The sequence below is a fragment of the Sparus aurata genome, chromosome 6 (assembly GCF_900880675.1).
Source record: "Sparus aurata chromosome 6, fSpaAur1.1, whole genome shotgun sequence".
NCBI classification, from domain to species: Eukaryota; Metazoa; Chordata; class Actinopteri; order Spariformes; family Sparidae; genus Sparus; species Sparus aurata.
Window position 1 is genome coordinate 23,721,132 of NC_044192.1, and position 25,920 is coordinate 23,747,051.

General features: G+C 38.8%; 4 protein-coding genes across 4 annotated transcripts; 3 read left to right on the forward strand and 1 right to left on the reverse strand.

Annotated features, from left to right (window-relative positions):
* The first annotated feature begins 1,320 nt into the window (after nt 1-1,320).
* il19l (interleukin 19 like) lies at nt 1,321-4,522 on the forward strand. Its single transcript, XM_030418500.1, has 5 exons — nt 1,321-1,467; nt 2,455-2,517; nt 2,694-2,846; nt 2,934-2,996; nt 4,150-4,522. Exons 1-5 carry the CDS (start codon nt 1,321-1,323, stop codon nt 4,234-4,236), a joined length of 513 nt encoding a protein of 170 aa, XP_030274360.1. The 3' UTR covers nt 4,237-4,522.
* A 1,419-nt stretch (nt 4,523-5,941) lies between these two features.
* LOC115583726 (interleukin-10-like) lies at nt 5,942-7,555 on the reverse strand. Its single transcript, XM_030420872.1, has 5 exons — nt 7,365-7,555; nt 7,112-7,175; nt 6,832-6,992; nt 6,304-6,366; nt 5,942-6,194 (listed from the first exon to the last, which is right to left on the reverse strand). The coding sequence occupies exons 1-5, from the start codon at nt 7,470-7,472 to the stop codon at nt 6,051-6,053; spliced, it is 540 nt and encodes a 179-aa protein (XP_030276732.1). The 5' UTR covers nt 7,473-7,555; the 3' UTR covers nt 5,942-6,050.
* A 1,246-nt stretch (nt 7,556-8,801) lies between these two features.
* On the forward strand, nt 8,802-9,554 carry LOC115582919 (interleukin-10-like). Its single transcript, XM_030419153.1, has 3 exons — nt 8,802-9,155; nt 9,351-9,410; nt 9,534-9,554. Exons 1-3 carry the CDS (start codon nt 8,991-8,993, stop codon nt 9,552-9,554), a joined length of 246 nt encoding a protein of 81 aa, XP_030275013.1. The 5' UTR covers nt 8,802-8,990.
* A 97-nt stretch (nt 9,555-9,651) lies between these two features.
* il10 (interleukin 10) lies at nt 9,652-25,511 on the forward strand. Its single transcript, XM_030418889.1, has 6 exons — nt 9,652-9,694; nt 23,455-23,690; nt 23,892-23,951; nt 24,071-24,235; nt 24,878-24,940; nt 25,050-25,511. Exons 1-6 carry the CDS (start codon nt 9,691-9,693, stop codon nt 25,158-25,160), a joined length of 639 nt encoding a protein of 212 aa, XP_030274749.1. The 5' UTR covers nt 9,652-9,690; the 3' UTR covers nt 25,161-25,511.
* Nucleotides 25,512-25,920: the final 409 nt, after the last annotated feature.

Sequence of the window (25,920 nt, forward strand, 5' to 3'; positions counted from 1 at the left end):
ACACTTCCTCCTCCTGTAAATTGGTTTGTGTGAACTTGCAGGTACACGTGTATGTGTGTGTGTGTTTGTGTGTACGTCTGTAAACTGTGTAATACCTGGTGAAAAATCCCCCTCAGTCCACTATAAGAGGAGAAAGCATGGAGACACAGAGGCACATCTCTCCCAGGACTCTTCCTCTGAGTGACACACACTCACACACACAGGTGAGTCTGAACACAGGTGGTGATGCTCGGGGTCATGGTGGTGGGTGATGGTGCTTGAACGTATTAATTATCTAGCTTTATGAATTGAGCTTTAATGGTTTGGAAAATTGTTTTGACAAACTATTGAATTATTAAATCACTAATTTTTCACTTTTAAACAAGTGAAAAATCATGCCAGTATATTTTCAGTGTTCATTTGAAATAGCTGCATACCTGTCCACTGCAATAATAATAATGATAACTTTGAGATTTATATAGCACTTTTCATAAACAAGTTACAACGTGCTTTACAAACACACAAATCATGAGGAAGACAAACAAGGTACCAGGTAAGAATAAATAGAACATATGAAAAAGGAATATTGAGCAATCCAGGAGAAAGCCATTGTCAACAAGTGTGTAATAAAAGAGATTTAAAAGAAGAAACGGAGCAAGCAGGAGTGAATATAGTGTGAAAAGTAAGAAGTCTGAAAAAATTTTATTCTCAGAAACAACAGACGAGTGAATCAAAATGTAACAAAATAAACAATGTGTATGAAATGCTTCTATCAAGATTTTGTTTTCTTGTAGATTCATTTTCTGCTTCTGCCTAATTGGTCTTTATTCAGATAAAATATATCCATTTAATAAAAGTATCTTCAATATACTATATTTTATCTTAATTTACCATAATGTCCAAATCAGTGGACAGATTAATATTCAGCCATAGAACAATATTATTCAAAACGCAATAAAGTATTTCTAACATCTTATTATGATTTGATAAATGTGCATTTTAATCGTCTGGTTTTCTGTAAATGAGATTTTAACAGTTATACCAGAGCTTCTTGGTGCATCTTGTTAACCCTCCACCATTTTGAATTTATAATGCTATATCTCAAAACTACAATGAACAAGGAAGAATCAAGTGAAGTGCAGTGGCTGGAAGATAACTGTAGTCAACTCTAGTGGATACCATGCAAACAGTAAATGAACATAGATACTACATATAATGATCGATTGCCAGTCATTTATATATATATATATATATATATATATATATATATATATATATTATCTGAAGAGATTTTAACAAAAAAGGTGTTTCTGTTAGCTTTCCCAGACGATAACCTCAGTGATGAAGATGCTGCTCAGCCTGCTCCTCCTCCTCCTCGCCTGTGTGAGTGAGCTCGTCCAGAGCCGAACTTTGCACCTGGACAGCTGCTCTGTCAATGTTCACACACATGAGCTGCGCAAATATTACTTGACAATACGATCAAATGCGGTGAGTTTGATACATACACACTCTCAAATCTACTCACAAAAAAGGAAATCAAAGAAATTCACAGAAATTACTGAAAATTACCTTAAAAACTGGTCATACAGTAGCAACATGCAGCATGGTATCAGTTTGTTAAAATATTCAGCAGAATTCATCTATGTGAACACAAATTTTGGATTGTTTCCATGTCTGTCAGCTTTACTGTCTTTTGTGGCTTCACACTATTTCTGGAATGAATGAAACACAACACTGATGAACTGTGCTGGCATGGCAATGGTCAGGGTGGATGGTCCTGGGCGGTCACACCAGAATCTGAGGTTCCTTATCCAGTCTCTGGTTAGGTGTGGGCAACAGAAGCACTTTGGTTAAAGGAGACTCTTTATACTTTTTGGGGTTTTTATACAGCAGGTTGTTGTGAATGTAAAAGATCTTGAAAGTTAAAAAGGCCAAAGTCCACACCAACACAAGACTGTGACTGTGACTTTGTGATATCACACTATGTCATCATGTCACACATTTGCAAAAATTCCTGTCCTGCCTATCAGCTAGGCATGTAAGAGTTGATTTAGTACAGCTGCTCTATTGTTGTTAGCAGTGCTTGGTCAGGCGTGTATGAGCTGACCAATCAGAGCAGACTAGGAATGTAGGCGAGGGGGCCTTAAAGAGACAGGAGCTAAAATAGAGCGCTTCAGACAGCGGGTGAGTATGACAGGGACAGTGTGTGTTTTTTGAGCATTAAAGCATGTACAACTGTTCAAGGAGTAACCCAAAATAAAGAATTATGACCTAAAAAAGCATGATATGTCACGTTTAATACTCAAAGTTTGCAAGTACTATAAAAACATCTTAAAATGTGCTTTTCAAATCTGTCTCTTGAGCACATGTTTCACAGCTCACAACCAGCTGTGATGTTGTGTTGGCTTACGAAACCTTTAATTTGACAGAAACTTAGGAGAGTCTTACTCATTCTTTGTTGTGTCTGTTCTACAGATAGCAGGAGACAGTGAGGTCGGAGTGAAGCTCCTGGAAAAATCATTGATTAAAGATGTTCAGGTGAGTCTTTACACTATTCTTTGTGCTGGTTATTTTCTCTCTATCCTAATTTTTTTTTTTTTGAGCATGTCTCTGCCCTAAACCATTCACAGCTCCAGGCTTTAGACACAGTGTATGAGTATGTAATATGAGTGTGTGGGAGCTGCTGTAGTCTGACCTCTGTGTGTCTCTGTCAGGACGGTCAGACGTGCTGCTTCCTGCATCTCGTGCTGCGTTTCTATGTTGAGAGAGTGTTCAGCAACTACGCCTCCTCTCAGCCACAGGATCAGCGCTGCTCCAGCGCTCTGGCCAACGCTTTTGTCAGCATCAGGAGGGACATACATAAATGTGTAAGTTAGCTGTTCAATGAGCTGCCTGATAAAATGTTAAATAAATAGCGATGAATCGTGTTAATAACTGTGTTTTGTTCTGTTCAGCACTGCCAATGTTCAGAGGACACACAGAGGAAAGTGGACTCCCTGCATGCTGAGTTTATCAAGGTGTGTACAGTCAGCTCTCACTGAGCATTATGTCTTTTCACGTCTCATGGTCTCACAGTGGACAGCAGAGGGTGCTGGAGTCATCTACTTCATGTTTTAAAAAGGACGTCTTAGTTGGTGATCACTATCTCAGGGTGCCCTGAGGAGGTTTCTTATAAACTGTCTTTCTGGAGGTCATTAATCACAAACCTGTCTGCCAAATAGTGTAATTTATATCTATTTATAAGAGGCAAAGAACATGATATGAATGAACTAGCTCAATATACGTGTCAACTCTGTCACAATTTGTGTTATTATTGCTAACATTAATTATTAAATTTTCCTTTGCTTTTAAGGAAGGTCATTTTTACTTAGAATTCACTTCTCAGCTTATTACTTTATTCAAGTTCCTAAAGACTCATGCTGTCTGAATGTATGGAAGCCCTGAGAGGCAAACAAAGACAATTATACATATTTTTTTCTGGGGATCCATTTTCAAAGTCTCAACTAAATTGCTTTCTGTATATGGCTTGAGAACTCATAAAAAAAAACTTCTAAGCTTTTTGTCATCTGAGAGATTTTTTTTTCAGTGTGAAACTGAGTATTAAAAAAATCACTTGATTTAAGTGACATTTCTTTTTCACTTGGTTTCAAACATTAAGAAACAAAAAGAAATATTTCAAATTTTTTTCTCAAAGGTCACAACCAAACAGTTTAGATTAATTTCAGTAGCGAAGTGAAAATATTTTTTCCATTAATAATTGTATTCTTATTTCTTTTTTTTTAAAAACATGTTTTCATGGATGAATAGAAAGATTATCTTGGCAAAACGCTTTTTCCCCCCCACCAGTTGTTGAGTCATAAACACAGGAGTGAACAGAATATGGATCAGATTTATAAACTAGATAAAAACCAGAAAAAAACTGTCCTTGCTTGAAAATTAGTCTTTAAATGAATATAAGTGCTGCATTAAAAGATATTTGTGATTCTCTCTTGTTGAGGCGCTGAGGGTTCATGAAACAAATTCTAGGTCTTAAATGTTTGAAAGATGCGACTCCTCACAAACACCCCAGCCGTAGCTTCCATTAACCAAACCATGCTCACAAACAGAGAACAGTCTCTACACATCTTTTAATCCCCTGCTCTCTCTTTTCTTTCTCCTCCCTGCAAGCAGCTCGAAATAAACCAGGCGGCACAGAAGGCCGTAGGAGAGCTGGACACTGTGCTGGAGTGGCTGGAGGGACTCAAAACACTCAGCTGATCAGACGGACACTGTGTGAAATCAACACTGCGATCCCAAGGATGGGAATTATTCATTTTTCTTCTGCGCCATTATGCATTTCTATATTTTGCACTTGAATGAACTTAATGTGTGTGCATGTTATCCACTAGTATGTGGACTAAATGGTTTTGATGCAATATTTATAATTCATATGACATAAAGTATTTATATTTATCAGAAGCAGATAGCTGTCGAGGCTTTTAATGTGTGTTTAAGGTTATTATGCAGACTACAGATATTGTTCAGTGTCATCTTCTAAATCTGAATGGTGCTTTGATTTCAACTTTTTTTTACTTGGAATGTTTTTAATTTCAACATCAATAAAATAAAAACTCTTATCTTGCCTACAAACTTTGGCTGTTTTCTTCAACGCAAACACATGATGACTGCTGATTGGACGCAGCAGCAGCAGCAGCAGCAGCAGCATGAGGGTTGGTTGAGGCTTCCTAAACTGAGTCTGAGTTACGAGAAGTCTGGCACAAAAAAAGACCTTTTTGCTGATTTGACTTTACTGGATCATCTGCTTCCTCTAAGTCACAAATCGGTGACCTAAAAAAAATCAAATAACATAAGATTCTCATACTCTGATATAACATGACACGGTCTCATTTCCTGTCTTTGAAACTTGACATGTGATCAGTTTTTTGTTTAATGTTTTTTTCAGTTTCAGGAAATAACTTGTTCTGCATCTTGACAGACAGGATTAGTAATACTGAACCAGCGGCGGAGGAAGTACCAAGCCACTGTACTTTAAGTAAAAAGACATACAACAATGTAAATGTACTCTGTCACAGTGTAAGTCCTGCATTCAATACCTTACTTAGATGGAAAGTATGGATATATTATCAGAAAATTGTAGTAAAAGGTGGCAAAAGTACACAACTTTCTTACTCAAGTAGAAGTATGGATGCTTGAGTGATGATATATGATTCTTTAATCAAGTAAAATGTACTCAAAGTATGAAAGTAAACAGTATCCTACCGAAGGACATTTCTACCACTTGCTTCTGTGCAAAGTTCACTGAAACTCATGTCAGATCAATATAATTATAACAAACCGAAACTAACTGAGAAAAGTGTGAAAATCCAGGCAGAGGGCTGCAGTCTCCCTCTCTGTCTGCTTCCGCTTTCTTACATCTCACATAGGTTGAAATGTGATGTTGTGAAAATAAATGTTCAAGTAAAGAACAGATGTTCAACAATTATTTTATTAGTATGTAACAATACATATCCAGTTAAAATAAATAGATATTAAGTCAACAATAAAAAAATAAATATCACAATGTTTCAAGTGGCAGTGTGTGTTGTAACTTCATATGTGTAGGACGCAATATGGTCTGGAAACTTGTCCTCAGGATAAAACAGTAAGCAGAGGTCTCTGCTGGTAAGTGGTGTATACGGGTCACGTTTGAGGTTAGCGCAGCAGCCTGTTGACTTTACACTCGAGTGATTCCCCACATGTAGACTGCAGCTCTGCAGGATGTCATGTATTCAGTGCTCTATCAGCTGTATCGTCCCATGAAATGAACTCAGAAGAGTCTCTCATGTTCAACAATTCATTTATTAGCCTGTAACAAATACATATCCAGTCAAAATAAATAGATATCATAAGTCAACAATAAAAAAATAAATATCACAATGTTTTAAGTGGCAGTGTGTGTTGTAACTTCATATGTGTAGGACGCAATATGGTCTGGAAACTTGTCCTCAGGACAAAACAGTAAGCAGAGGTCCCAGAACAACAAAGACATCGGCTCAGAAAGCTCACAAAACAAAATCATCGTCTGACAACACTCACTCACACCACAGAAAATAACAGTGTTCAATACAAAAGAGTGCAAGATGTGTTCTTCGCCGCTTGGAAGCCAGATACGTCTCAATGTAGTTGAACAGCAGATCCAGCTCTCCCATGGCCTTGTACAGACCTTTACTCTCCATCTGTGGACAGACACGTGGCTCACTTTATTAAAAGGATCAAAAATGCAAGCAGGCACACATGCGTGCTGTAGGCCATCATGATTTCCTATTTCCAAATCTTGGCACTCACCTGAGTGTAAAAAGAGTTTAGGCTTGTGATGTCAAACGGTTGCTTGCAGGAGAAGTAATGTCTCTGTTGGAGGAAGAAGAGAAAGATGAAGTTACCACAAAGGTTACAAACCTTTATGAGACGTACATGCCCTGAATTGCCCCCTCCAGACAGGCATATAAATGAAGCAATCATTATCTCTTCTGTCAATACATGACAGTTGTTGTAAGGAACTTAGTCTGTGCAGCATGTCTTCCTTTCTTTCTCTTCCCCTTTTGCAAGAACTGGATGATGCATGCAGCTGCAGTAAAGGAATCACTGAGGCAACACTGTGATCTCTCCTATGAGCCATCTCTGAACTTTTCCCTTGACTGCCCGACAGCCATTTGTCTCGTATCAAAAAGTGCGTGGAATGTTTAGAGAGGTCTTTTGGAAGGAAGAAGAGAAGAGGAGAAAGAAAGGTTACAAACCTTTATGAGACTCAGTGAGAGTATGTCGGAGCCTTCTGCTGTGCGTAATCGGTGCGTTGATACTATGTCAGATACTCACACATGTGTGGACGTCAGATTTGAGCTGGTCGAAGATCTGCTGGATGGACTGCATGTGAGGCTTTAAGTTCCTGGTGTCCTCCGTCTCATCGGCCAGGGCTGTCGGCAGCACCGTGCCCAGATAGAAGCCCAGGATGTTGTTCATGGCCTGGCAGGCGAACGCTGTTTGGAGAGGGAGAGGGAAGCAGCAGCCTGGTTACACGAGTCTCCTTTAAAGTCTGCTGTTTCTGATTCACGATGGAGAACCCCGTTTTCTTTGAACGATGAATTAAAAGTGAAACTTACTTTGAAATATTCCTCCACGCTCTGGTCGAGCAGCGCTGTGTCCAAATCATCGTTTGCTTCCTGCAAACAGAAGGAGAAAAGAAAAACTTGTGCTCAGTGTGCTGTGAGGCAGACAGACAGACAGACAGACAGCATCACCTGGAGACCGACAGGTACTACACGGCCACATGTGGGCGATGAGGATGTCTCCAAATGATGCTGCGCTCGCTGTGGAGGTCGGTGCAGAGTGAGTGCTGCGTGTTTACTCACGTAGAAGTCTGGGATGTGTGACAAGTTCTCTCTCAACATCGGAGTAGAAACGTTGCTAAAAAGCATCAAGAGAACCAGGACACACAGGAGGAGAGACCGATGAGTCATGGTGCTGCAGGTGGACGGGCTGCTGAAGTCTTCTGGAGGCAGAGAGGAGAGGTCTTCAGGGTAGGATCCTGCTGAAGAGTCAAGTGAGCATGTTAGGGTCTTGGGTCAATTTATAGTCAAAATTTCGACAGGTGGGGGAGGAGACTGACCGGAAGAGAAATGGTTAAACATGCTTCAAACATGCGGGGATTTTTTTTTTCTTGAGAATCCTCAATGAGATATGGGCCCCTCCTCCCATGATGGTGCTGTTGATTGATGTCAAGATCTGAACTGTCAAGGAAAAAAATCATGAAGTTTTTATATGGCATCATTGTCTGTTATCATTATCCAGATTTCTGATATAGAATATGCAGATTGTGTTTTACATGTAACATTATCATTACTACTGTATAATAATAATAATAATGATTATAATTATTATAATCATTATTATCATTATTACTCATCAGCAGGACTGGGAAGGTTACTTGAATGAAAAATGTATTCAGATACAAATTACCTGAAAAAAATGCAGTCTGTAGCATAATCCAAGTATTACAATATTAAAGTGATGTAATTTGATTACTTTCTATTACTAATCCTTTGTCTAGCTCCCTTGTGGCAATAAGACCCTAGGTATGAGTGTAGATCCTGTCCGGTCCATATGTGTGTTAGCTCAGTGTTTAAAGTCACCGTCACTGTGTGGACAGAGTAATCATGCTACAGGAGTATTTAATCAAAGTACAAAATAAAATGTCTGTATTGTGTTTACAGAAAAAACAGATACATTCAGTAAAAAGAGGATTGATGAACGGTATACTGACTGAAACCCCGAGCACGTGCACACGTGACAACACTTCTAGGGTCTTGAAGTACTTTGTTCAGATTAAATAAAAGATAATCTTATTTGTATTCCCTTTCTCTTTTCTGTCTATATTTGCAAAGCCTATGTTTGGTATTGAAGCAATCCATAAGTAATAGAAAGTAATCAAATTACATCACTTTAATATTGTAATACTTGGATTATGCTACAGACTGCATTTTTTTCAGGTCATTTGTATCTGAATACATGTTTCATTCAAGTAACCTTCCCAGTCCTGCTGATGAGTAATAATGATAATAATGATTCTAATAATTATTATTATACAGTAGTTATAATAATGTAACATGTAAAACACACAGTACATAGTCTATATCAGAAATCTGGATAATAATCACAGACAATGATGTCATATAAAAACTTCATGACTTTTTTCCTTGACAGTTCATATCTTGACATCAATCAACAGCACCATCATGGGAGGAGGGGCCCATATCTCATTGAGGATTCTGAAGAAAAAAATTCCCCCGCATGTATGAAGCATGTTTAACCATTTCTCTTCCAGTCAGTCTCCTCCCTCACCTGTCGAAATTTCGACTATAAATTGACCCAAGACATGAGCCCTAACATGCTCACTTGACTCTTCAGCAGGATCCTACCCTGAAGACCTCTCCTCTCTGCCTCCAGAAGACTTCAGCAGCCCGTCCACCTGCAGCACCATGACTCCTCGGTCTCTCCTCCTGTGCGTCCTGGTCCTCCAGTCTTTCCTCTGCAACTTGTGGTGCAGCCCTCTGTGCAACAACCAGTGCTGCCGCTTCGTGGAGGGCTTTCCTGTCAGACTGAAGAAGCTCAGAGAGAACCTCTCACACATCCGAGACTTCTACGTGAGTAAACACGCAGCACTCACTCTGCACCGACCTCCACAGCGAGCGCAGCATCATTTGGAGACATCCTCATCGCCCACATGTGGCCGTGTAGCACAAGTCTGTCTCCAGGTGATGCTGTCTGTCTGTCTGTCTGTCTCTGTCTGCCTCACAGCACACTGAGCACAAGCTTTTCTTTTCTCCTTCTGTTTGCAGGAAGCAAACGATGATTTGGACACAGCGCTGCTCGACCAGAGCGTGGAGGAATATTTCAAAGTAAGTTTCACTTTTAATTCATCGTTCAAAGAAAACGGGGTTCTCCACCGTGAATCAGAAACAGCAGACTTTAAAGGAGACTCGTGTAACCAGGCTGCTGCTTCCCTCTCCCTCTCCAGACAGCGTTCGCCTGCCAGGCCATGAACAGCATCCTGGGCTTCTATCTGGGCACGGTGCTGCCGACAGCCCTGGCCGATGAGACGGAGGACACCCGAAACTTAAAGCGTCACATGCAGTCCATCCAGCAGATCTTCAACCATCTCAAACCTGACGTCCACACATGTGTGAGTATCTGAAATAGTATCAACGCACCGATTACGCGCAGCAGAAGGCTGCGACATACTCTCACTGAGTCTCATAAAGGTTTGTAACCTTTGAGGAGGGGGAGGAGAAAGAACGTACTTTAGACAATGTTTAACATTCTTATTTATATCCATGTTCAGCTTTAAAATCTGAATAAATCTCTGGTCTATTTCAGTGCTTATGTATTTATTTATTCATTTTTTAAAAATACACATTAGCCATGCTTTTCTTACACAACTTGGGTGTTTAACTAAATTAAGTAATTCTTTTGTTCTCCAAAGATCAAAATGTTTGTAAAGGGGGGCCCTGAATAAATAGAGTAGTCTTGAGGAAATAGAGGAAATTGAGCCACTCTGATGGAAATGACTTTGAGTGTTGCTCTGAGTTTGTTGACTCATTGGAGTCCCTCTGTATGTCAGATGTACGTAATATGACTAACATTTGTGAGGACAGGACATGCCAGTCAAATAGGATGTGACAACGGCCTTTGGAGAATGCTTAAGCAAGGTGGGGAATGGCACCTATGTTGGACGCTCTGGTCTGTTTAAGGCCCCTATTGAGATTTCTTTCTCATTCCAGTGGAGGGAAATTGTTCCAGGTTGAGTGGCCACAAAAGTCACCAGTCGCCGTCCTTATTTGTGCATGTGTTGCTTGCCTTACAAATAACTGGACCCCTGCAGGTTTTCTTTTGTTTCTTTATCTTTGGTTTATTTTGACTGAACCCCTTGAAACTAAAGCCCCTATACACCTTAAGTTATTAACATTTGATTTTATCTGGGACTTGAGAGCTTGTAAAAGCACACTTCAGACTGATTGTACCTAAAGAGGTGTTTGTTTATTATCCAAGTAGTTGACATATGGCATCCCCTGTAGACGTACATATTTTTTGCTTATGTTTTTACATAAGTTGGGACTGGTTTGTAAGCATTTTACTGCCAGTACCAGTATCTTTTTTTAGATAAGCTGCTCCGAGCTTTTCTTCTTCAGTAAGACCTCTGCCCCATCCATCCCCAGCCCCCATAGCATTGGGGATAACTTGTTATAACAGTAATGTGTTTCAATGTATCAATTTTAGCAGTGTTAAAAGTAATGTCAAGTATTACTAAAAGGATTTGGGTTAAAAGATTACATTTATTATGGCTAGAGATAACATACCACCTGACCTTGTGGCCAACATCAGCCCATACAGTTGCACTAATGAGTCCTCCGGTGCGATTGTGTCCCTTTCAACAGCTTTGTATGTCAGCCTTGAACTTCATCTTCTTTGTGGAGACTTTGAAAAATAAATCCATTTTGACAAATCTAGCATGTTCAGTAATTGCAAAGGCTTTGTGAATGTATTAAAAATGTGAAATCATTACATTCAGTTCACCAAAAATATATGGGCATGCTTTTTTAGTGTCTAATTATTTGAAGCACATTGCAAATATGAATATAGTTAAACCACTAGCCAGCAGCTAAACTACTAGTTGCATTGTGTATTTCACTAACCCTCCCAACCATACTCATGTTATCAAAGTTTAACAAAACAAATATCATGTAGTTATAAGTTTGTACTGAATTTGGATACGTGGACTCTGAGAGCATATTGTTGATTGTTAAATGCAGAAATAAGTCGGTTTCTGTTTTCACACATAAACAACCAAGCTATCAGTCCTTCAAGGAAAACATTTGATAAACTGTGTCTCAGTTGATTCGAGTCCACGTCTGCCATAGCCAAACCATCAAAACCACCTTCCCATTTTGAAAAAGCTTTTACATTGAAATAAGGGAAATATCTGACCGCGACAAGAAGGGGAAAGTTTACAGATGGCTCATAGGACTGATCATACTGTTGTGTTAGTCAGAGGCAATTTGTCATTAAAAAACTAAACTACTTACAATAAAGGTAACGATCAAGGACTATGGAAATATCTTATCACATCTTTAAGAGAAAAATTACTGGGGGGATTTTTACAATATGGTTCAATTATGTTCCCATCTAGAAAATTGTACATGTGTGCATGCAGCTTTTCCGATGGATAGTTTTGATGAACAGTTTGCTGTGTTTGTTGACAGTTGGACAGCACTCCCTGTAAAGGCCACACAAGTTCTGCGCCCTCTGAAACTGAAACCCTCAGAAACAATTTCAGAAGGTGCAAAACTTTTGTGGCCTTCGGAGGAAGACCATTTTGGGGACAGCACTTCCTGTAAAAGCTATTTGTGTTTTTCATACACTTTATTGAAAAATTTTATTAATGTGTTTTCAGCTCATTATTGCTGTTATACATCTTAACTATTTGCAAAAAGAAATGTAAAATGAATGCACTAAAACACAAGCATGAATAGCACTTAAAAGTTACACTCAAAACATAAATTGTTTTTAAAACGTGCTTTAAGTGCACTGCTAAAATTATAAATCTAGCATACATTTTATAATATTTGCACTGTAAAACAAAGCAACAACATAAAATGAAGCCAATTGTGAAGGTGAGGTTAAGAAAACCTGTGGAGGCTTATAGAAGAACCTCGATATGCATTATGAGCACAATAAAAAGTACAGTAATCCATGAAAACTAAGCACAAGTACGCACAGGATCAAAAACAGTCAAATGAAGTCAAAAATACATACAAAATATGCATAAATATGTTTCAAAACAAAGTTCAAGTAATTATGCTTTAAAAAATTACTCATAACTTTCACTTTAAGTTACATTTTCCTAAAATATATTTCTAGAAACTTTATCATAGTACAATCATCTTTAAGTGTGCTGAAAGTTTTATTTTGGAAATGGTACAAACTAGATGTTAGAATACAAATTCATAGATGGTATAATTCTTTGCAAATATATTAACAATGCATCATTGAAAATGGGAGTATCCTTAACTTCGATGTATTTTCCACCTGGGCAAGAGACAGTGAGATCGGAGTGAAACCTCTGGACAGACCATTGTTGAAGGATGCTCAGGTGAGTCTATCTGTTGTTTATACAGTGTAGTGCTAGTCATGTGCTCTCCATCCTCACCTCTGTTCCATACTCATAATGACCTTGTGTCTCTCTCAGGATGGTCAGACATGCTGCCTCCAGTGTCTTGTGCTGCATCTCAATGTTGAGAGTTTTCAGCCACTACACCTCTTCTTAGCCACAGTGCTCTCTGGCCAATGCTTTCAGGATCAGGAGAGATTAACTTAAAGGCTACATTACCAACTGGGCAAAATCGGCATCTACCCCAAAGGCCCAAAAACTGAGGGTCAGAAAAGTTTCACAGGATCATTGCATAGAGGTAGATGTGTGTGGTAAATAGGGGGCACAAAACCAAATATTTGGCCTAAGAAGCTCACCCAGCAGTGATAGTTTGGTGTTCTCAGTGGTATTTCAGTATTGTCACCACTCGAACCGCTGAAAATGTTGTGGTGTGGTGTGGTCTAAATATCCAGTGTTGTCATTCATTCATGTCGTCCAGGCGGCTGCCTTGTTTGCTTGGCTTCCCCTCCACATCCTGCTAAGACATCTGACAGTCTGATAACTACACAGGTCCTTCATTCAACTAAATATAGAGAAATGTCCCACAATAATCAGCTGCAAATATGGTTTGACCCTGAAAACATTCTAACAAAAGGTTTTTCAGTGGTTTACAGTAGTATCAGATGTACTTAAAAACATACTAAAAGTTTACCAAAGTTTGACTCCAAGAAAGGCCCCATTTTCAAAAAGGTGGCCGTCAGGTCCTTAAAATGACCATTACTCCTTTGTATTCCACCTAGACCAGGAACACTGGTGCCTGATACATGTTTTGGCCATGTAATATTCTAATTAGCATATTTGCATGATAGATAAGTGATTATAAGTACAATTATATATTAAAGCAATTGGTTACAAGCATATTTATGTGAAAAATAAGTACAATTTCGAGAATGGATTCTTTCTTTATTCCAGTTAATTTGATCTCAAAAGTTACAAACTGCTTTTACCATGCAAGGATTCTTTCAGATCATTCTGTATTGAGTTTTGAAATAGAATTTGTAAAACTATTGTCAAATCCCAAACCCTGGAGATTTAATATTATGTTACTCTCAAAAGAGGATTTTACAAATTATATGAAGGCTCATTTAGAAACATTCCCATTACTAATATGGGACACACTGAAGGCTTAGGTTAGAGGATGTGTAATTGCCTTTTCCTCATCTTTAATAAAGAAAACAAACAACAATGAGTTGAAATGCATTGAACAAGATAAAGTTGATTAGGAGAGGCAACACTATTTAACCAAGGACCCTAATTTACTAATGCAGATAGATGATCTTAAATTGAAATATAACTCCATTAATACAGCAAACCGGCATTGAAGAAATCAAAGTTATCTTATTTAAAACAAGGGGAAATGGCAGGCAGATTACTAGCTAGATAGATACAAAAGGAATCAGAAGATAGAACAACTGTTGAAATTAGAAAACAAGATGGGTCCATTACAGTGGACCATCTTTAAATTAATGGTGTCTTCAAATCATATTATACTGAATTGTATACCTCTACATCACAATCTGAGCCGGATGAGTGTAAATCCTTTTGGGATAATATTTTGCTACCTGTTTCAACACAAGTTGATAGACAAAGTTTAGAAAAAGATATATCTTCAGAAGAACTCCTGTCTGCTATGGCAATACTTCAAAAAGGCAAATCACCAGGTTTAGATGGCCTGCCAATTGAGTTTTATAGTCAATTTTCAAATGATTTATTGCCTCTTTTTCTTGCTATGATCAATGCCTGTTTTAGGAGAGGCTGTCTCCCTCAGTCTTTATGTTTGGCATCTATAACCCTTCTCTTAAAGAAAGATAAACATCCTCTCCATTGTGCCTCTTATAGGCCAATTTCAGTTACTAATGTAGATTACAAAATCATTGCCAAGGTTCTAGCACTACGGCTTGAAAGGGTTTTACCTAGTGTTATTCATCTAGATCAAACTAGGTTTGTTCGTGGTTGAACCTCTACTGACAAGTTACGCAGGTATTTTGATGTTCTTTACCATACAAATGAATTAAATTCTCAAAATGTTATTCTCTCTGTCGATGCTGAAAAAGCATTTGACAGAGTTGAAAGGAAATATCTTATGTCTGTCCTTAGAAGGTTTAATTTAGGTCTTAAGTTTCGGCACTGGACATTAAGTCTTTATAGTTCTCCTATGGCCATTGTAAAGACAAACACCAACTATTCTAAACCATTTCTACTCTCTCGGTTGTCCGATGTTCCCTACATTGTTTGCCATTGCTCTTGAGCCGTTAGCTGCAAAGATCAGATCTCATGATCATATTAAAGAAATTATGATTGGGAGGGAGGAACATCTCATATCTCATCTCAAATTGAAATGAGTGACCATTTTGGAGGGTTCACACACAGGCCTCTGTTCGGGTTAATTCAGAGTTGTTTATGATCAAAGTTATACAACTCCAATTTAAGTTACTGTTGGGTGCAATGACTTTCACATTGAATGTCATGTCTGTGTTTTAGCAAAAAAAGCACGTATGTTTTCAAAAACTACTTAGTAGGCATTACATGACATAGGCTAAATCGTTTACATCTCTGGTTCACCCCAAACAAAGATAAAACCTTACAGTAATCTCACAAAATCATGTATTGCAAGTATGTAATCATGTCAGTGCAATTTAGACAAGTACAATGGATTTATAGACCCAGAAAACATGGGGTTAGACACCAAGATTACATGGCTAGGTCAAATAATGAAGGAGTTAGGATATTTTAGGGGTTCCTGCCCATCTTGAACGCCATCTTTTAGTATGTTATTAAGGACACCCAATACTACAAAAAAAAGCTGAGAAACCTTTTGTAAGAATTTTTTCAGGGTTAGGTGTTTTTTTTATATATATATATGCAGCCGGCTACAAATCAAGGTTACATGATCAAACAAAAGTAACATGGTATCTGTAACTGTCTTGGGCAACTTATATGCGGAAAAAGTGTCTGTCCTCCCCCGAAAACAGCCTCCATCCCCACAAGTGACAGAGTCAGACAGCATCCAGTTTACTGATGGACGTTGTGTAATTTTGTAATTTAGAGCGAAAAACGTAACTTTGACACTTTCCAGTATGTTTGGTGTGTTAGGATCTCAATCACTACACATTATAACAGCATCCATATGATTATAAACTATCCGCGGGTTTAGATTGACAGGGGGGACACCGGAGAAATACCTTGAAAACACACAGACATCATCATCATGACGAGTACCATCACGCCTCATAAGGAGCCGCCGCGCCGGCTTTCTGTGTGAATTATACAGCGTCGCGTCTTTAAGGTGGAGATGCTTCACTCTGTGTGAATGACTTGATGAACCGCCACTGAATGTTAATGCGGCTGTTGTTGCAATGTAGTGTGTGTTTTAATCTAAAACACACACTATTGCATTAATAGGTGTTTGAGTGTATGGACAACTGACTACATGTCATTTCTGGCAACGGACTCCAGAGGGTGCTTATGTGGTAAAACCTGGAGGCAATTTAGTTTCACTTTAGTGATGACGATCTAGTTGGTTTTAAGAAGTTATGGATGTTTGATATCTGACTCACACATTTTACCTAGAAATATCTAATGAGTCAATAATATCAGGAACAATTTCTCTAAAGAAAATTATGCAACCTGCACAAACACAGCCAGCACGTCTATTAGGGCGTTATTTAAGATGCAGTGGGTCCTACAATGTACAGATAATGACAAAAGTTTGTTGTTTTTTTTAATCAATTCACAAAGAAAACTGTTGTCTGTTGCTGTTAATGATGCAGTTTTTTATATATATATAGTAACTTTAAGAACATAAAAAATGACTTCAATGTTGACTCAAATAAACACAAAGCATCTCTTATTTATTATACAAAATGTATTAATGTATTCATATTTATATTTTGTATCCATTTATTAATATAGATTCAGTGTTTATGTATTTATATCAAGTAAACAGAGGAGTTTAACAAACTACATAACTAACTTTTTAAATAACTAAATGAATATAGTATATATATGGTACCTATATAAGTGTGATCAAGATCTTTGTCTCAATACAAACTGCATACATGTAACAGAGAGACATCACACTCACACACACACAAATTAAAACCTGCGTAAATAGTAAAACTATCACCAAAAAGACCTTTATTACAACAGTGATGTGTAGAGTAGTCAAATGAATGAGATGTCAAATGAAAACAGAGGTATACAGACACTTTCTGGCTGTTAATGTTACCAATCCAAACTTTTCATATTAGTCACTGTCATGATTGTGATAGCGGCTTAGTGAGCATTCAGAATAGCTCTGTAATAGTGTAGACATTAAAGTATTTTAAATAACAGATTTTTAGATTTGAAAGGAGAAACAAGCTGTTTCTGTATAACAGTGAAAGGTTCAGCATGAATTTTGAGACATAATATTTGATCTAACCAAATTTACTTTACTGAATTTTAATGAAGAGTACATGTCAGCGTAGTATTGTAGTACACTCTGTGCTTTTTGTGAAATGCAAGCATTTAGTCTTTTTGGAAGTCAAAATGTGATTTAAATCATTAAAAGAGATCTGCAAGTCATCAAAACCAGGCTGTTATTGTAGATAGCTTGGTTTGCTGTGTTGTTTGCAGTAAAATACAACATTGTATCGTCAGCATAAAGATGGACATTTTCATCTAAAGAATAAACAATAGCAGAAATAGCAGGGGATGTACTACTGACCCTTGTGGGACACCTTTAACAACCATCTGGGGACTTATTTTGATACTATCAGTGACAATAGTGTGAACTCTGCCAGAATAATAAGCTATGTCATTTAAAGTGACCATGGGGAAGTTTTTGTTGATTCTAGCTGCCCTTTTTGATAAAAGTGATACTATATTGGTATAAGATCTTTGCTAGTGCATGCTGGCGGCATGTGCATTTGTTTTAGGTTCAAGTGACAGAGAGACCTCATGATGGATCATGATGAGGTAGTGTGTTTATGTGATGTTTTATGTGATGTATGTGATCTGGACTTAGCACAGGCATTAATTTTAACTGTATAAAACTAGCAGTCTTTTTGCTGATGGTCTCGTTTGCTGTTACAGGTCATTTATAATCATCAGAGGAATCACAAAACTGTTTTCATAAATACTTAAACATTCCCTGTAGTCACTTTAACAAAATATTTGTACAGCATCAAAAGCCTCGGTGAGATCTACAAAGAGTGCAGCAAGCATACTGACTGCTCTGCATTATCACCCTCTGGTGGTGATCAGTGTTGTATTCGATACAGGTGAGCTGATGTAACTAAGTCAACATCATCATAAGGAGCAGCGTGATTGGCCATGAGTCTTATATACCCTCTATAACAGGTTCTGTATTCCTTCGCACCAGAGCTGCGAAAACCAGGAATCAAAATAACGTAAATAACAACCAATGAAACTGTGATTTATGATTCAAATTGCAATGAGGAACTATGTTATTTTTTACTTTCACTGATTCAGCACTCATATGTTTGAACACAATGGGAAAATATGAGCTGTCACAATGACAGCTGCTTACATAAGTGCGGTTAACACCATCAATATGCGAATGGCCATATGCTTGCATGTGCTTACGCACTTGCACCCTAACACAAATAAAAACGTTATGAGAATGAAGTGTTATACTTTTGGAAGCATCACACTGGTGTGTTTCATCAACTGAAAGTTTTAGCTAGTTCCATCTTACATTAACGTTGATGTCCAATTCAAACTGAAACAGAGAGTTTCACCTCCTCCTGACGAGATGTTTGGTCAGCAGACGGACAAGGTTACTTTAGTTTTTGGGTTACAGAAATACATTCATCTAATGTTGCCTCCTCAGTTCTGTAGAAATTCTGAGATTTCCGAGGAAGTCTCTGGTTATCTTTCATCGTGGTTATTAAAGTTCACATTTGCATGCATTAATACACAAGATTTACCACAGATTATTCAGATCCACAGGGTGACGTAAGTTATATGCCAACCAGAGGACAGCTCACGGTGTCAGTGTGTCAGCATGTTTGCCATCATGGGTGTCTTGACAGGAAGTCTTAATGACGTCATCAAGGAATTCATCTGAAATCCAGAGGGGTATCTGTAGGTCACTCACAGGAAGTACTTAAAGCAATTTGTCTTTTTCGTTCTGAACAATCCTCAAAATGGGCATCCGCCCACCCAGATGTTTGTCACCTAGCCTGAGTGAATCACTGTCTGCTTAATGTAATGATCCAAGGACAACTCAGACAGTATACATTTTTCATTGTTTCATTGTAGCCTTTTTAAAGATATATACCATCATAACCCCTTGATATAACACATTTCTGAGGATTTCACATCAACATACAAAAACACAAACATGCACAGTCAAACACATGACCTGAAAGTGAAAGAGAAATGTGGTGGATGTATTTGCAAACCAGACCTGTTTCCTCTAAAGGAGACTCTGTGAAGACACACTGTGCACACAGTGTGAAAAGCATAAGGTACAGGGCATGTAAAAGCATAACTACAGTACACCAAACAGCTCTTCTGGGATTCATGATCATTCAACTGTTAGCATCCACATCAAATCTTTGTGAATTCATCATTTCAGTTCGGTGTAACTTGGTTTTCCACCGTGGTTCATGTTCCAACAGGGGGCTGAATCAACTAGATGTGATATCACCAGTCAGCTTTCAGGTAATGGGCTGCAGTATTGCTGACTGCAAATTCTGAAAAGTGGCTGGTGACAATCAGAAAACCATTCCCACTCAGCACCTGATCACAGAAGAAGGCGACTTTCTGCTGACTGGCGCTCAGCGATCGACAAAGTGATTTGTGAACGATAAGATTTGACTGACTCAGCTGACGCCCCATTTTGAGGAAGCAGTGTGGGCGAAGACATGGAGGGAGAGGGTTCCAGCTGGTTCCTGGTATAGCTCACTGAAGGAAACTGAAGTTTAATCAGAAAAAGCAGGGAGAGGATTTTTAATGACTTCTTGACTCTGGTTTGGGTGCACAGTGATCATTAACTTGCTGACATGAAGCCGCGACTCTACTTACCCTCAGGATCGTGACCTGACAATGTAATCAAACTGGTTTCGGTTAATGATGTCACATGAGATAAGCATGACGACATACAGAGAGTGGAAAAAACAGACAAACCGCACACCCACTCGACTCTCATATGCATGAATGAATCCCACATTTTGGGCAAAAAGTTAAAAAAAGAAAGAATAATCTGTCATGTGGTCCGCTTTCTATGCAACAAGGAAAAAACTTGTGACAACGGCATTAGTGACACCGCGCTGTAATACATTAGTGTGACCATGCCATGACACTGGTTCCCGCCCAGTATTTTCCCCGGTCACTTCTGGTACGCTGGGTTTGATTATTAGTTGTGAACGAGGAAGAGGCTGACTCACAGCTAAAACTGAGTTACAATAGAAAAATACGATATGACATATTAGCAGACTCGAAATCTCTCATGCACGCACATAAACAAAGCCGCAACTGAAATCCTATAGTAGATTGGCCAGGAGCATCTAAAATGCAACCACACAAACTCTCGATATCACACACTTACATGCAGCAGAGCAGACATGCATGCACACACACAGTCAGTGCCAAACTTAGAGGGGTTTCCCATAAGCCAGTTACTGCTGACTCATCTTAATTTTGCATATGAATTTATAGGTACATATATTTAAATGCATAACATATAACCGCTGCTTGAAAGACGGAACAGATCTGCACACGTTGCTTTATCGACAACTTAAACTACTTACATGACTTACATTCTTACATTTTGAGAATGAATAGAATAAAACCTACTTTGTTTCAATCCACTAGTATACCAAACCAGCACTCTTGGTTTCGCTGCTGTAATTTGCATATAAGTACAATGACCTGCATTTTCTGCCTAACGGCGCAGTTCGTCTTGTCCAGTGTTACTCAGATTTCGCAACTCATAGAATTCTCTGGAAACTAATCGGACAACTTGTTCTTGGTATTTTTTTTTCTCCCTTCCTTCAATCCCAAACCGTCAGCATCTCTCCATAACCAATAATCATTTTTAACCTTTTAACCAGTAATAACAACTGTATATAAGAAAACTGTATGTAAGAACCAGTGATAGAGAACACTATTTAACATTCATTTGCTCTCACTAAACTGTCACAACCTTTGAAATTCAAAACTGACAAAAGACTCTTTCAAAACATGTACGTTAACTAAAATCTTTGAATCACTGGTTTCGGTTCGCTGGGCTATGGAAGATTTTAAACGCTAAAGTTAAATGTCGCTCACGTTGTTATGCGTATCTCCTTTGTATTGTGCATTAAAGGTCCAATTTATAAGAAAGTTTATTTGTGAGTCTCATTCGCAACTTTTCAAATACTGACACTCTGGGATCTTTTCTGACCTACAATCCCAAAACATCGCATTTGACGAGTAGGGAATCCTTACAAATTGGACATTTAAAATCAAACCACAATCAATTTTTACATCCAACCCAACTCGAAGCAGTTAGTGTAGGCCTCTGAGTTTGAGTGATAGGAAAGTAAAACGTTCTTTAATTTGAAAAAAGCATCCTTGCATCTGGAATAACAGCACTTTGTATTCCATCTCTTGCACAATACTGAAATGCAATAAACATCTTTGCTTTTTTTTTTATCTGTGTTGTGATTAGATTTTTAAGTTGTTAAAAAATGTCAGTCTGAGTTCATTCTGTTATTAAAGACAAAAAACAACAACTGTCCTTTTGACATGTATTTTAGACAGTAAACACATACATAAATGAAAATACACATTCAATGTATTTTTTTTTCTTTTTAGCATTTTATATCTTCCATACAAGGGGCTTCGTTTTAAAAAAAAAAAAAAGCAAAATCTTTACACTAAATCTCTAATTCATACTTTGGTGCACTGTTTTTTTTCACACTTGGCTGTAATGCCTTTGATTGCATTCACTACTTCTGTGATAAGCAGACTGTTATCAGTATGAGACAAGTTTCATCCGGTAAATGAACTCTACAGTGGACCCAGACGATGATCCTGAAGTTCATCTGCACTGAACGTCAAGTCTTCATCATCCAGTGATAATAAACTGGGAATGATTTTCCCTGCAACAGTTTTCAAAATACCAGTGTTGCCCAACATAAAAAGACGAAGAGTAAATAAAGCAGACAGAGATACATTAGTCTGAGATATCTGGGCAAAACAGAAAAAAGTACTGAGAGGAAACACCCCTTACTACGAGGAGTCCAGAATCACTTCTCTCTTCTACATCTTCTCCTTTTTTACATGTGTATATTTTTGGCCAATGCATATGCAAACCTCAAAGAGAAAGAACACCATAATTCCAATCCTCATGTTAAAACAGCATAAAGCGATGATGAGTGGATGTCACCTGTCCTCGCTCATAAGTCATATTACGTACATCTGACATGCAGAGGGAATCCACCGCGTCATCACACTCAGACCACAACTCAAAGTCATTTCCATCAGAGGGGCTCGATTTCCTCTGTTATTGTGAATGCATTAGATAATACGATGTGATTCACTGCTCATTATGCAATCACAATCACTACTTGTGAACAAAGAAATGACCTTAAATGATTAGTCTAAATATAATCTATTTTTCATAGTATTCATACTGTATGCAACTGGTTAGTTGTGTAAGAAAAGCATGGCTAACGTGTATGTTTAAAATGAATAAATAAATACATAAACACTGAAATAAAGCTTCAGAGATTTATTCAAATTATCTAAATATTCTAATGTTGAATATGGTTGTAAATAAGAATGTTAAACATCATCTCAAGTAGGTTCTTTCTCCTTTGTCTGGGCTCCCTAGTGGCAAAAAGACCCTAGGCATGAGTCTAGATCCTGTCTGGTCCATATGTGTGTTATTTCAGTGTTTAAAGTCACCGTCACTGTTTGGACTGTATATAGGACCAGGCTTAAGACCAGAGTAATATATGTAACGGGATTATTTAATCAAGGTACAAAATAAAATGTCTGTATTGCGTTTACAGAAAAAACAGATACATTCAGTAAAAAGAGATTACTAAGAGGATTGATGAACGGTATACTGACTGAAACCCCGAGCACGTGCACACATGACAACACTTCTAGGGTCTTGAAGTACTTTGTTCAGATTAGATAAAAGTCATCTTATTTGTATTCCCTTTCTCTTTTCTGTCTATATTTGCAAAGCCTATGTTTGGTATTGAAGCAATCCAAAAGTAATAGAAAGTAATCAAATTACATCACTTTAATATTGTAATACTTGGATTATGCTACAGACTGCATTTTTTTTCAGGTCATTTGTATCTGATTACATTTTTCATTCAAGTAACCTTCCCAGCCCTGCTGATGAGTAATAATGATAATAATGATTATGATAATTTTAATAATAATTATCATATTAATACAGTAGTAATAATACTGTTACATGTAAAACACAATCTACATATTCTATATCAGAAATCTGGATAATGATCACAGACAATGATGTCATATAAAAATTCCATGAGTGCAGATTTTTCCTTGACAGTTCAGATCTTGACATCAATCAACAGCACCATCATGGGAGGAGGGGCCCATATCTCATTGAGGATTCTGTAGAAAAAAAATTCCCCCGCATGTATGAAGCATGTTTAACCATTTCTCTTCCAGTCAGTCTCCTCCCTCACCTGTCGAAATTTCGACTATAAATTGACCCAAGACATGAGCCCTAACATGCTCACTTGACTCTTCAGCAGGATCCTACCCTGAAGACCTCTCCTCTCTGCCTCCAGAAGACTTCAGCAGCCCGTCCACCTGCAGCACCATGACTCCTCGGTCTCTCCTCCTGTGCGTCCTGGTCCTCCAGTCTTTCCTCTGCACCGTGTGGTGCAGCCCTCTGTGCAACAACCAGTGCTGCCGCTTCGTGGAGGGCTTTCCTGTCAGACTGAAGAAGCTCAGAGAGAACTTCTCACACATCCGAGACTTCTACGTGAGTAAACACGCAGCACTCACTCTGCACCGACCTTCACAGCGAGCGCAGCATCATTTGGAGACATCCTCATCGCCCACATGTGGCCGTGTAGTACCTGTCGGTCTCCAGGTGATGCTGTCTGTCTGTCTGTCTGTCTGTGTGTCTGTCTGCCTCACAGCACACTGAGCACAAGCTTTTCTTTTCTCCTTCTGTTTGCAGGAAGCAAACGATAATTTGGACACAGCGCTGCTCGACCAGAGCGTGGAGGAATCTTTCAAAGTAAGTTTCACTTTTAATTCATCGTTCAAAGAAAACGGGGTTCTCCACCGTGAATCAGAAACAGCAGACTTTAAAGAAGACTCGTGTAACCAGGCTGCTGCTTCTCTCTCCCTCTCCAGACAGCGTTCGCCTGCCAGGCCATGAACAACATCCTGGGCTTCTATCTGGGCACGGTGCTGCCGACAGCCCTGGCAGATGAGACGGAGGACACCAGGAACTTAAAGCCTCACATGCAGTCCATCCAGCAGATCTTCGACCAGCTCAAATCTGACGTCCACACATGTGTGAGTATCTGAAACGCGTGTTACTCCTACACGAGAGTAAAGATGCAAATACGCACAGATTACGCGCAGCAGAAGGCTCCGACACACTCAGTGCGCAGAGAGATGAGATGAGATTAGATGGTTCTGTTATCGTTCTGCAACACGTCTAAGAGATAACAAGTGAGGAAGAGAAGTAAAGTCGACCTCCATGTTAGGTTACATAACGGTCCTGGAGGTTCCTGATATATAACTGTTGCTCACGCTGTAAGCAAGTAGAAGTCAGTTCATCATCCTGTGGTTTGGGCTTCATCCAAAAGACCTCTCTAAACATTCCACGCACTTTTTGATACGAGACAAATGGCTGTCGGGCAGTCAAGGGAAAAGTTCAGAGATGGCTCATAGGAGAGATCACAGTGTTGCCTCAGTCAGTGATTCCTTTACTGCAGCTGCATGCATCATCCAGTTCTTGCAAAAGGGGAAGAGAAAGAAAGGAAGACATGCTGCACAGACTAAGTTCCTTACAACAACTGTCGTGTATTGACAGAAGAGATAATGATTGCTTCATTTATATGCCTGTCTGGAGGGGGCAATTCAGGGCATGTACGTCTCATAAAGGTTTGTAACCTTTGTGGTAACTTCATCTTTCTCTTCTTCCTCCAACAGAGACATTACTTCTCCTGCAAGCAACCGTTTGACATCACAAGCCTAAACTCTTCTTACACTCAGGTGAGTGCCAAGATTTAGAAATAGGAAATCATGATGGCCTACAGCACGCATGTGTGCCTGCTTGCATTTTTGATCCTTTTAATAAAGTGAGCCACGTGTCTGTCCACAGATGGAGAGTAAAGGTCTATACAAGGCCATGGGAGAGCTGGATCTGCTGTTCAACTACATTGAGACGTATCTGGCTTCCAAGCGGCACAGAACACATGTGGCCTCCGCTTGAATACCTGACAGACCTGACCTGTGACCTTGTTCATCTCAGGGAAGAAGAAAAGTCTTTCATCTTGCACTCTTTTGTATTTAACTCCGTTATTTTCTGTGTGTGTTGCCGGATGAGGATTTTGTTTTGTGAGCTTTCTGAGCCGATGTCTTTGTTGTTCTGAGACCTCTGTTTACTGTTTTGTCCTGAGGACAAGTTTCCAGACCATATTGCGTCCTACACATATGAAGTTACAACACACACTGCCACTTAAAACATTGTGATATTTATTTTTTTATTGTTGACTTATGATATCTATTTATTTTGACTGGATATGTATTTGTTACAGGCTAATAAATGAATTGTTGAACATGAGAGACTCTTCTGAGTTCATTTCATGGGACGATACAGCTGATAGAGCACTGAATACATGACATCCTGCAGAGCTGCAGTCTACATGTGGGGAATCACTCGAGTGTAAAGTCAACAGGCTGCTGCGCTAACCTCAAACGTGACCCGTATACACCACTTACCAGCAGAGGCCCTGCTGCATCTTAACTTACGGTAACTGTAACTAGCCAGCCTCACCCTTATGGCATATGCACACTTGCACAAACACTTACACGTGCAGTGCATGCAAACGCAATCACACTTGACACATATGAAACAGAACTAACACACAGGGTGAAATAGGGCAGTCCTACATATAGAAAATGGCTATTACTTCTTTTAAGTGATGATGTTTCACCTTCTTCATACGGACAAAGGCAAATGTTAGTGAATA

Excerpts from the sequence above, each read along its gene's own strand:
- il10 (XM_030418889.1), top strand. Across the intron at positions 23,691-23,891 it reads CACACATCCGAGACTTCTAC|GAAGCAAACGATAATTTGGA; the intron begins GTGAGTAAACAC and ends TTCTGTTTGCAG. Across the intron at positions 24,941-25,049 it reads TAAACTCTTCTTACACTCAG|ATGGAGAGTAAAGGTCTATA; the intron begins GTGAGTGCCAAG and ends GTCTGTCCACAG.
- il19l (XM_030418500.1), top strand. The coding sequence starts at position 1,321 with ATGAAGATGCTGCTCAGCCTGCTCCTCCTCCTCCTCGCCTGTGTGAGT. Across the intron at positions 2,518-2,693 it reads CATTGATTAAAGATGTTCAG|GACGGTCAGACGTGCTGCTT; the intron begins GTGAGTCTTTAC and ends TGTCTCTGTCAG. Across the intron at positions 2,997-4,149 it reads TGCATGCTGAGTTTATCAAG|CTCGAAATAAACCAGGCGGC; the intron begins GTGTGTACAGTC and ends CCCTGCAAGCAG.
- LOC115583726 (XM_030420872.1), bottom strand. The coding sequence starts at position 7,472 with ATGACTCATCGGTCTCTCCTCCTGTGTGTCCTGGTTCTCTTGATGCTT. Across the intron at positions 7,176-7,364 it reads CACACATCCCAGACTTCTAC|GAAGCAAACGATGATTTGGA; the intron begins GTGAGTAAACAC and ends TTCTGTTTGCAG. Across the intron at positions 6,195-6,303 it reads TAAACTCTTTTTACACTCAG|ATGGAGAGTAAAGGTCTGTA; the intron begins GTGAGTGCCAAG and ends GTCTGTCCACAG.
- LOC115582919 (XM_030419153.1), top strand. The coding sequence starts at position 8,991 with ATGACTCCTCGGTCTCTCCTCCTGTGCGTCCTGGTCCTCCAGTCTTTC. Across the intron at positions 9,156-9,350 it reads CACACATCCGAGACTTCTAC|GAAGCAAACGATGATTTGGA; the intron begins GTGAGTAAACAC and ends TTCTGTTTGCAG. Across the intron at positions 9,411-9,533 it reads GCGTGGAGGAATATTTCAAA|CGTTCGCCTGCCAGGCCATG; the intron begins GTAAGTTTCACT and ends CTCTCCAGACAG.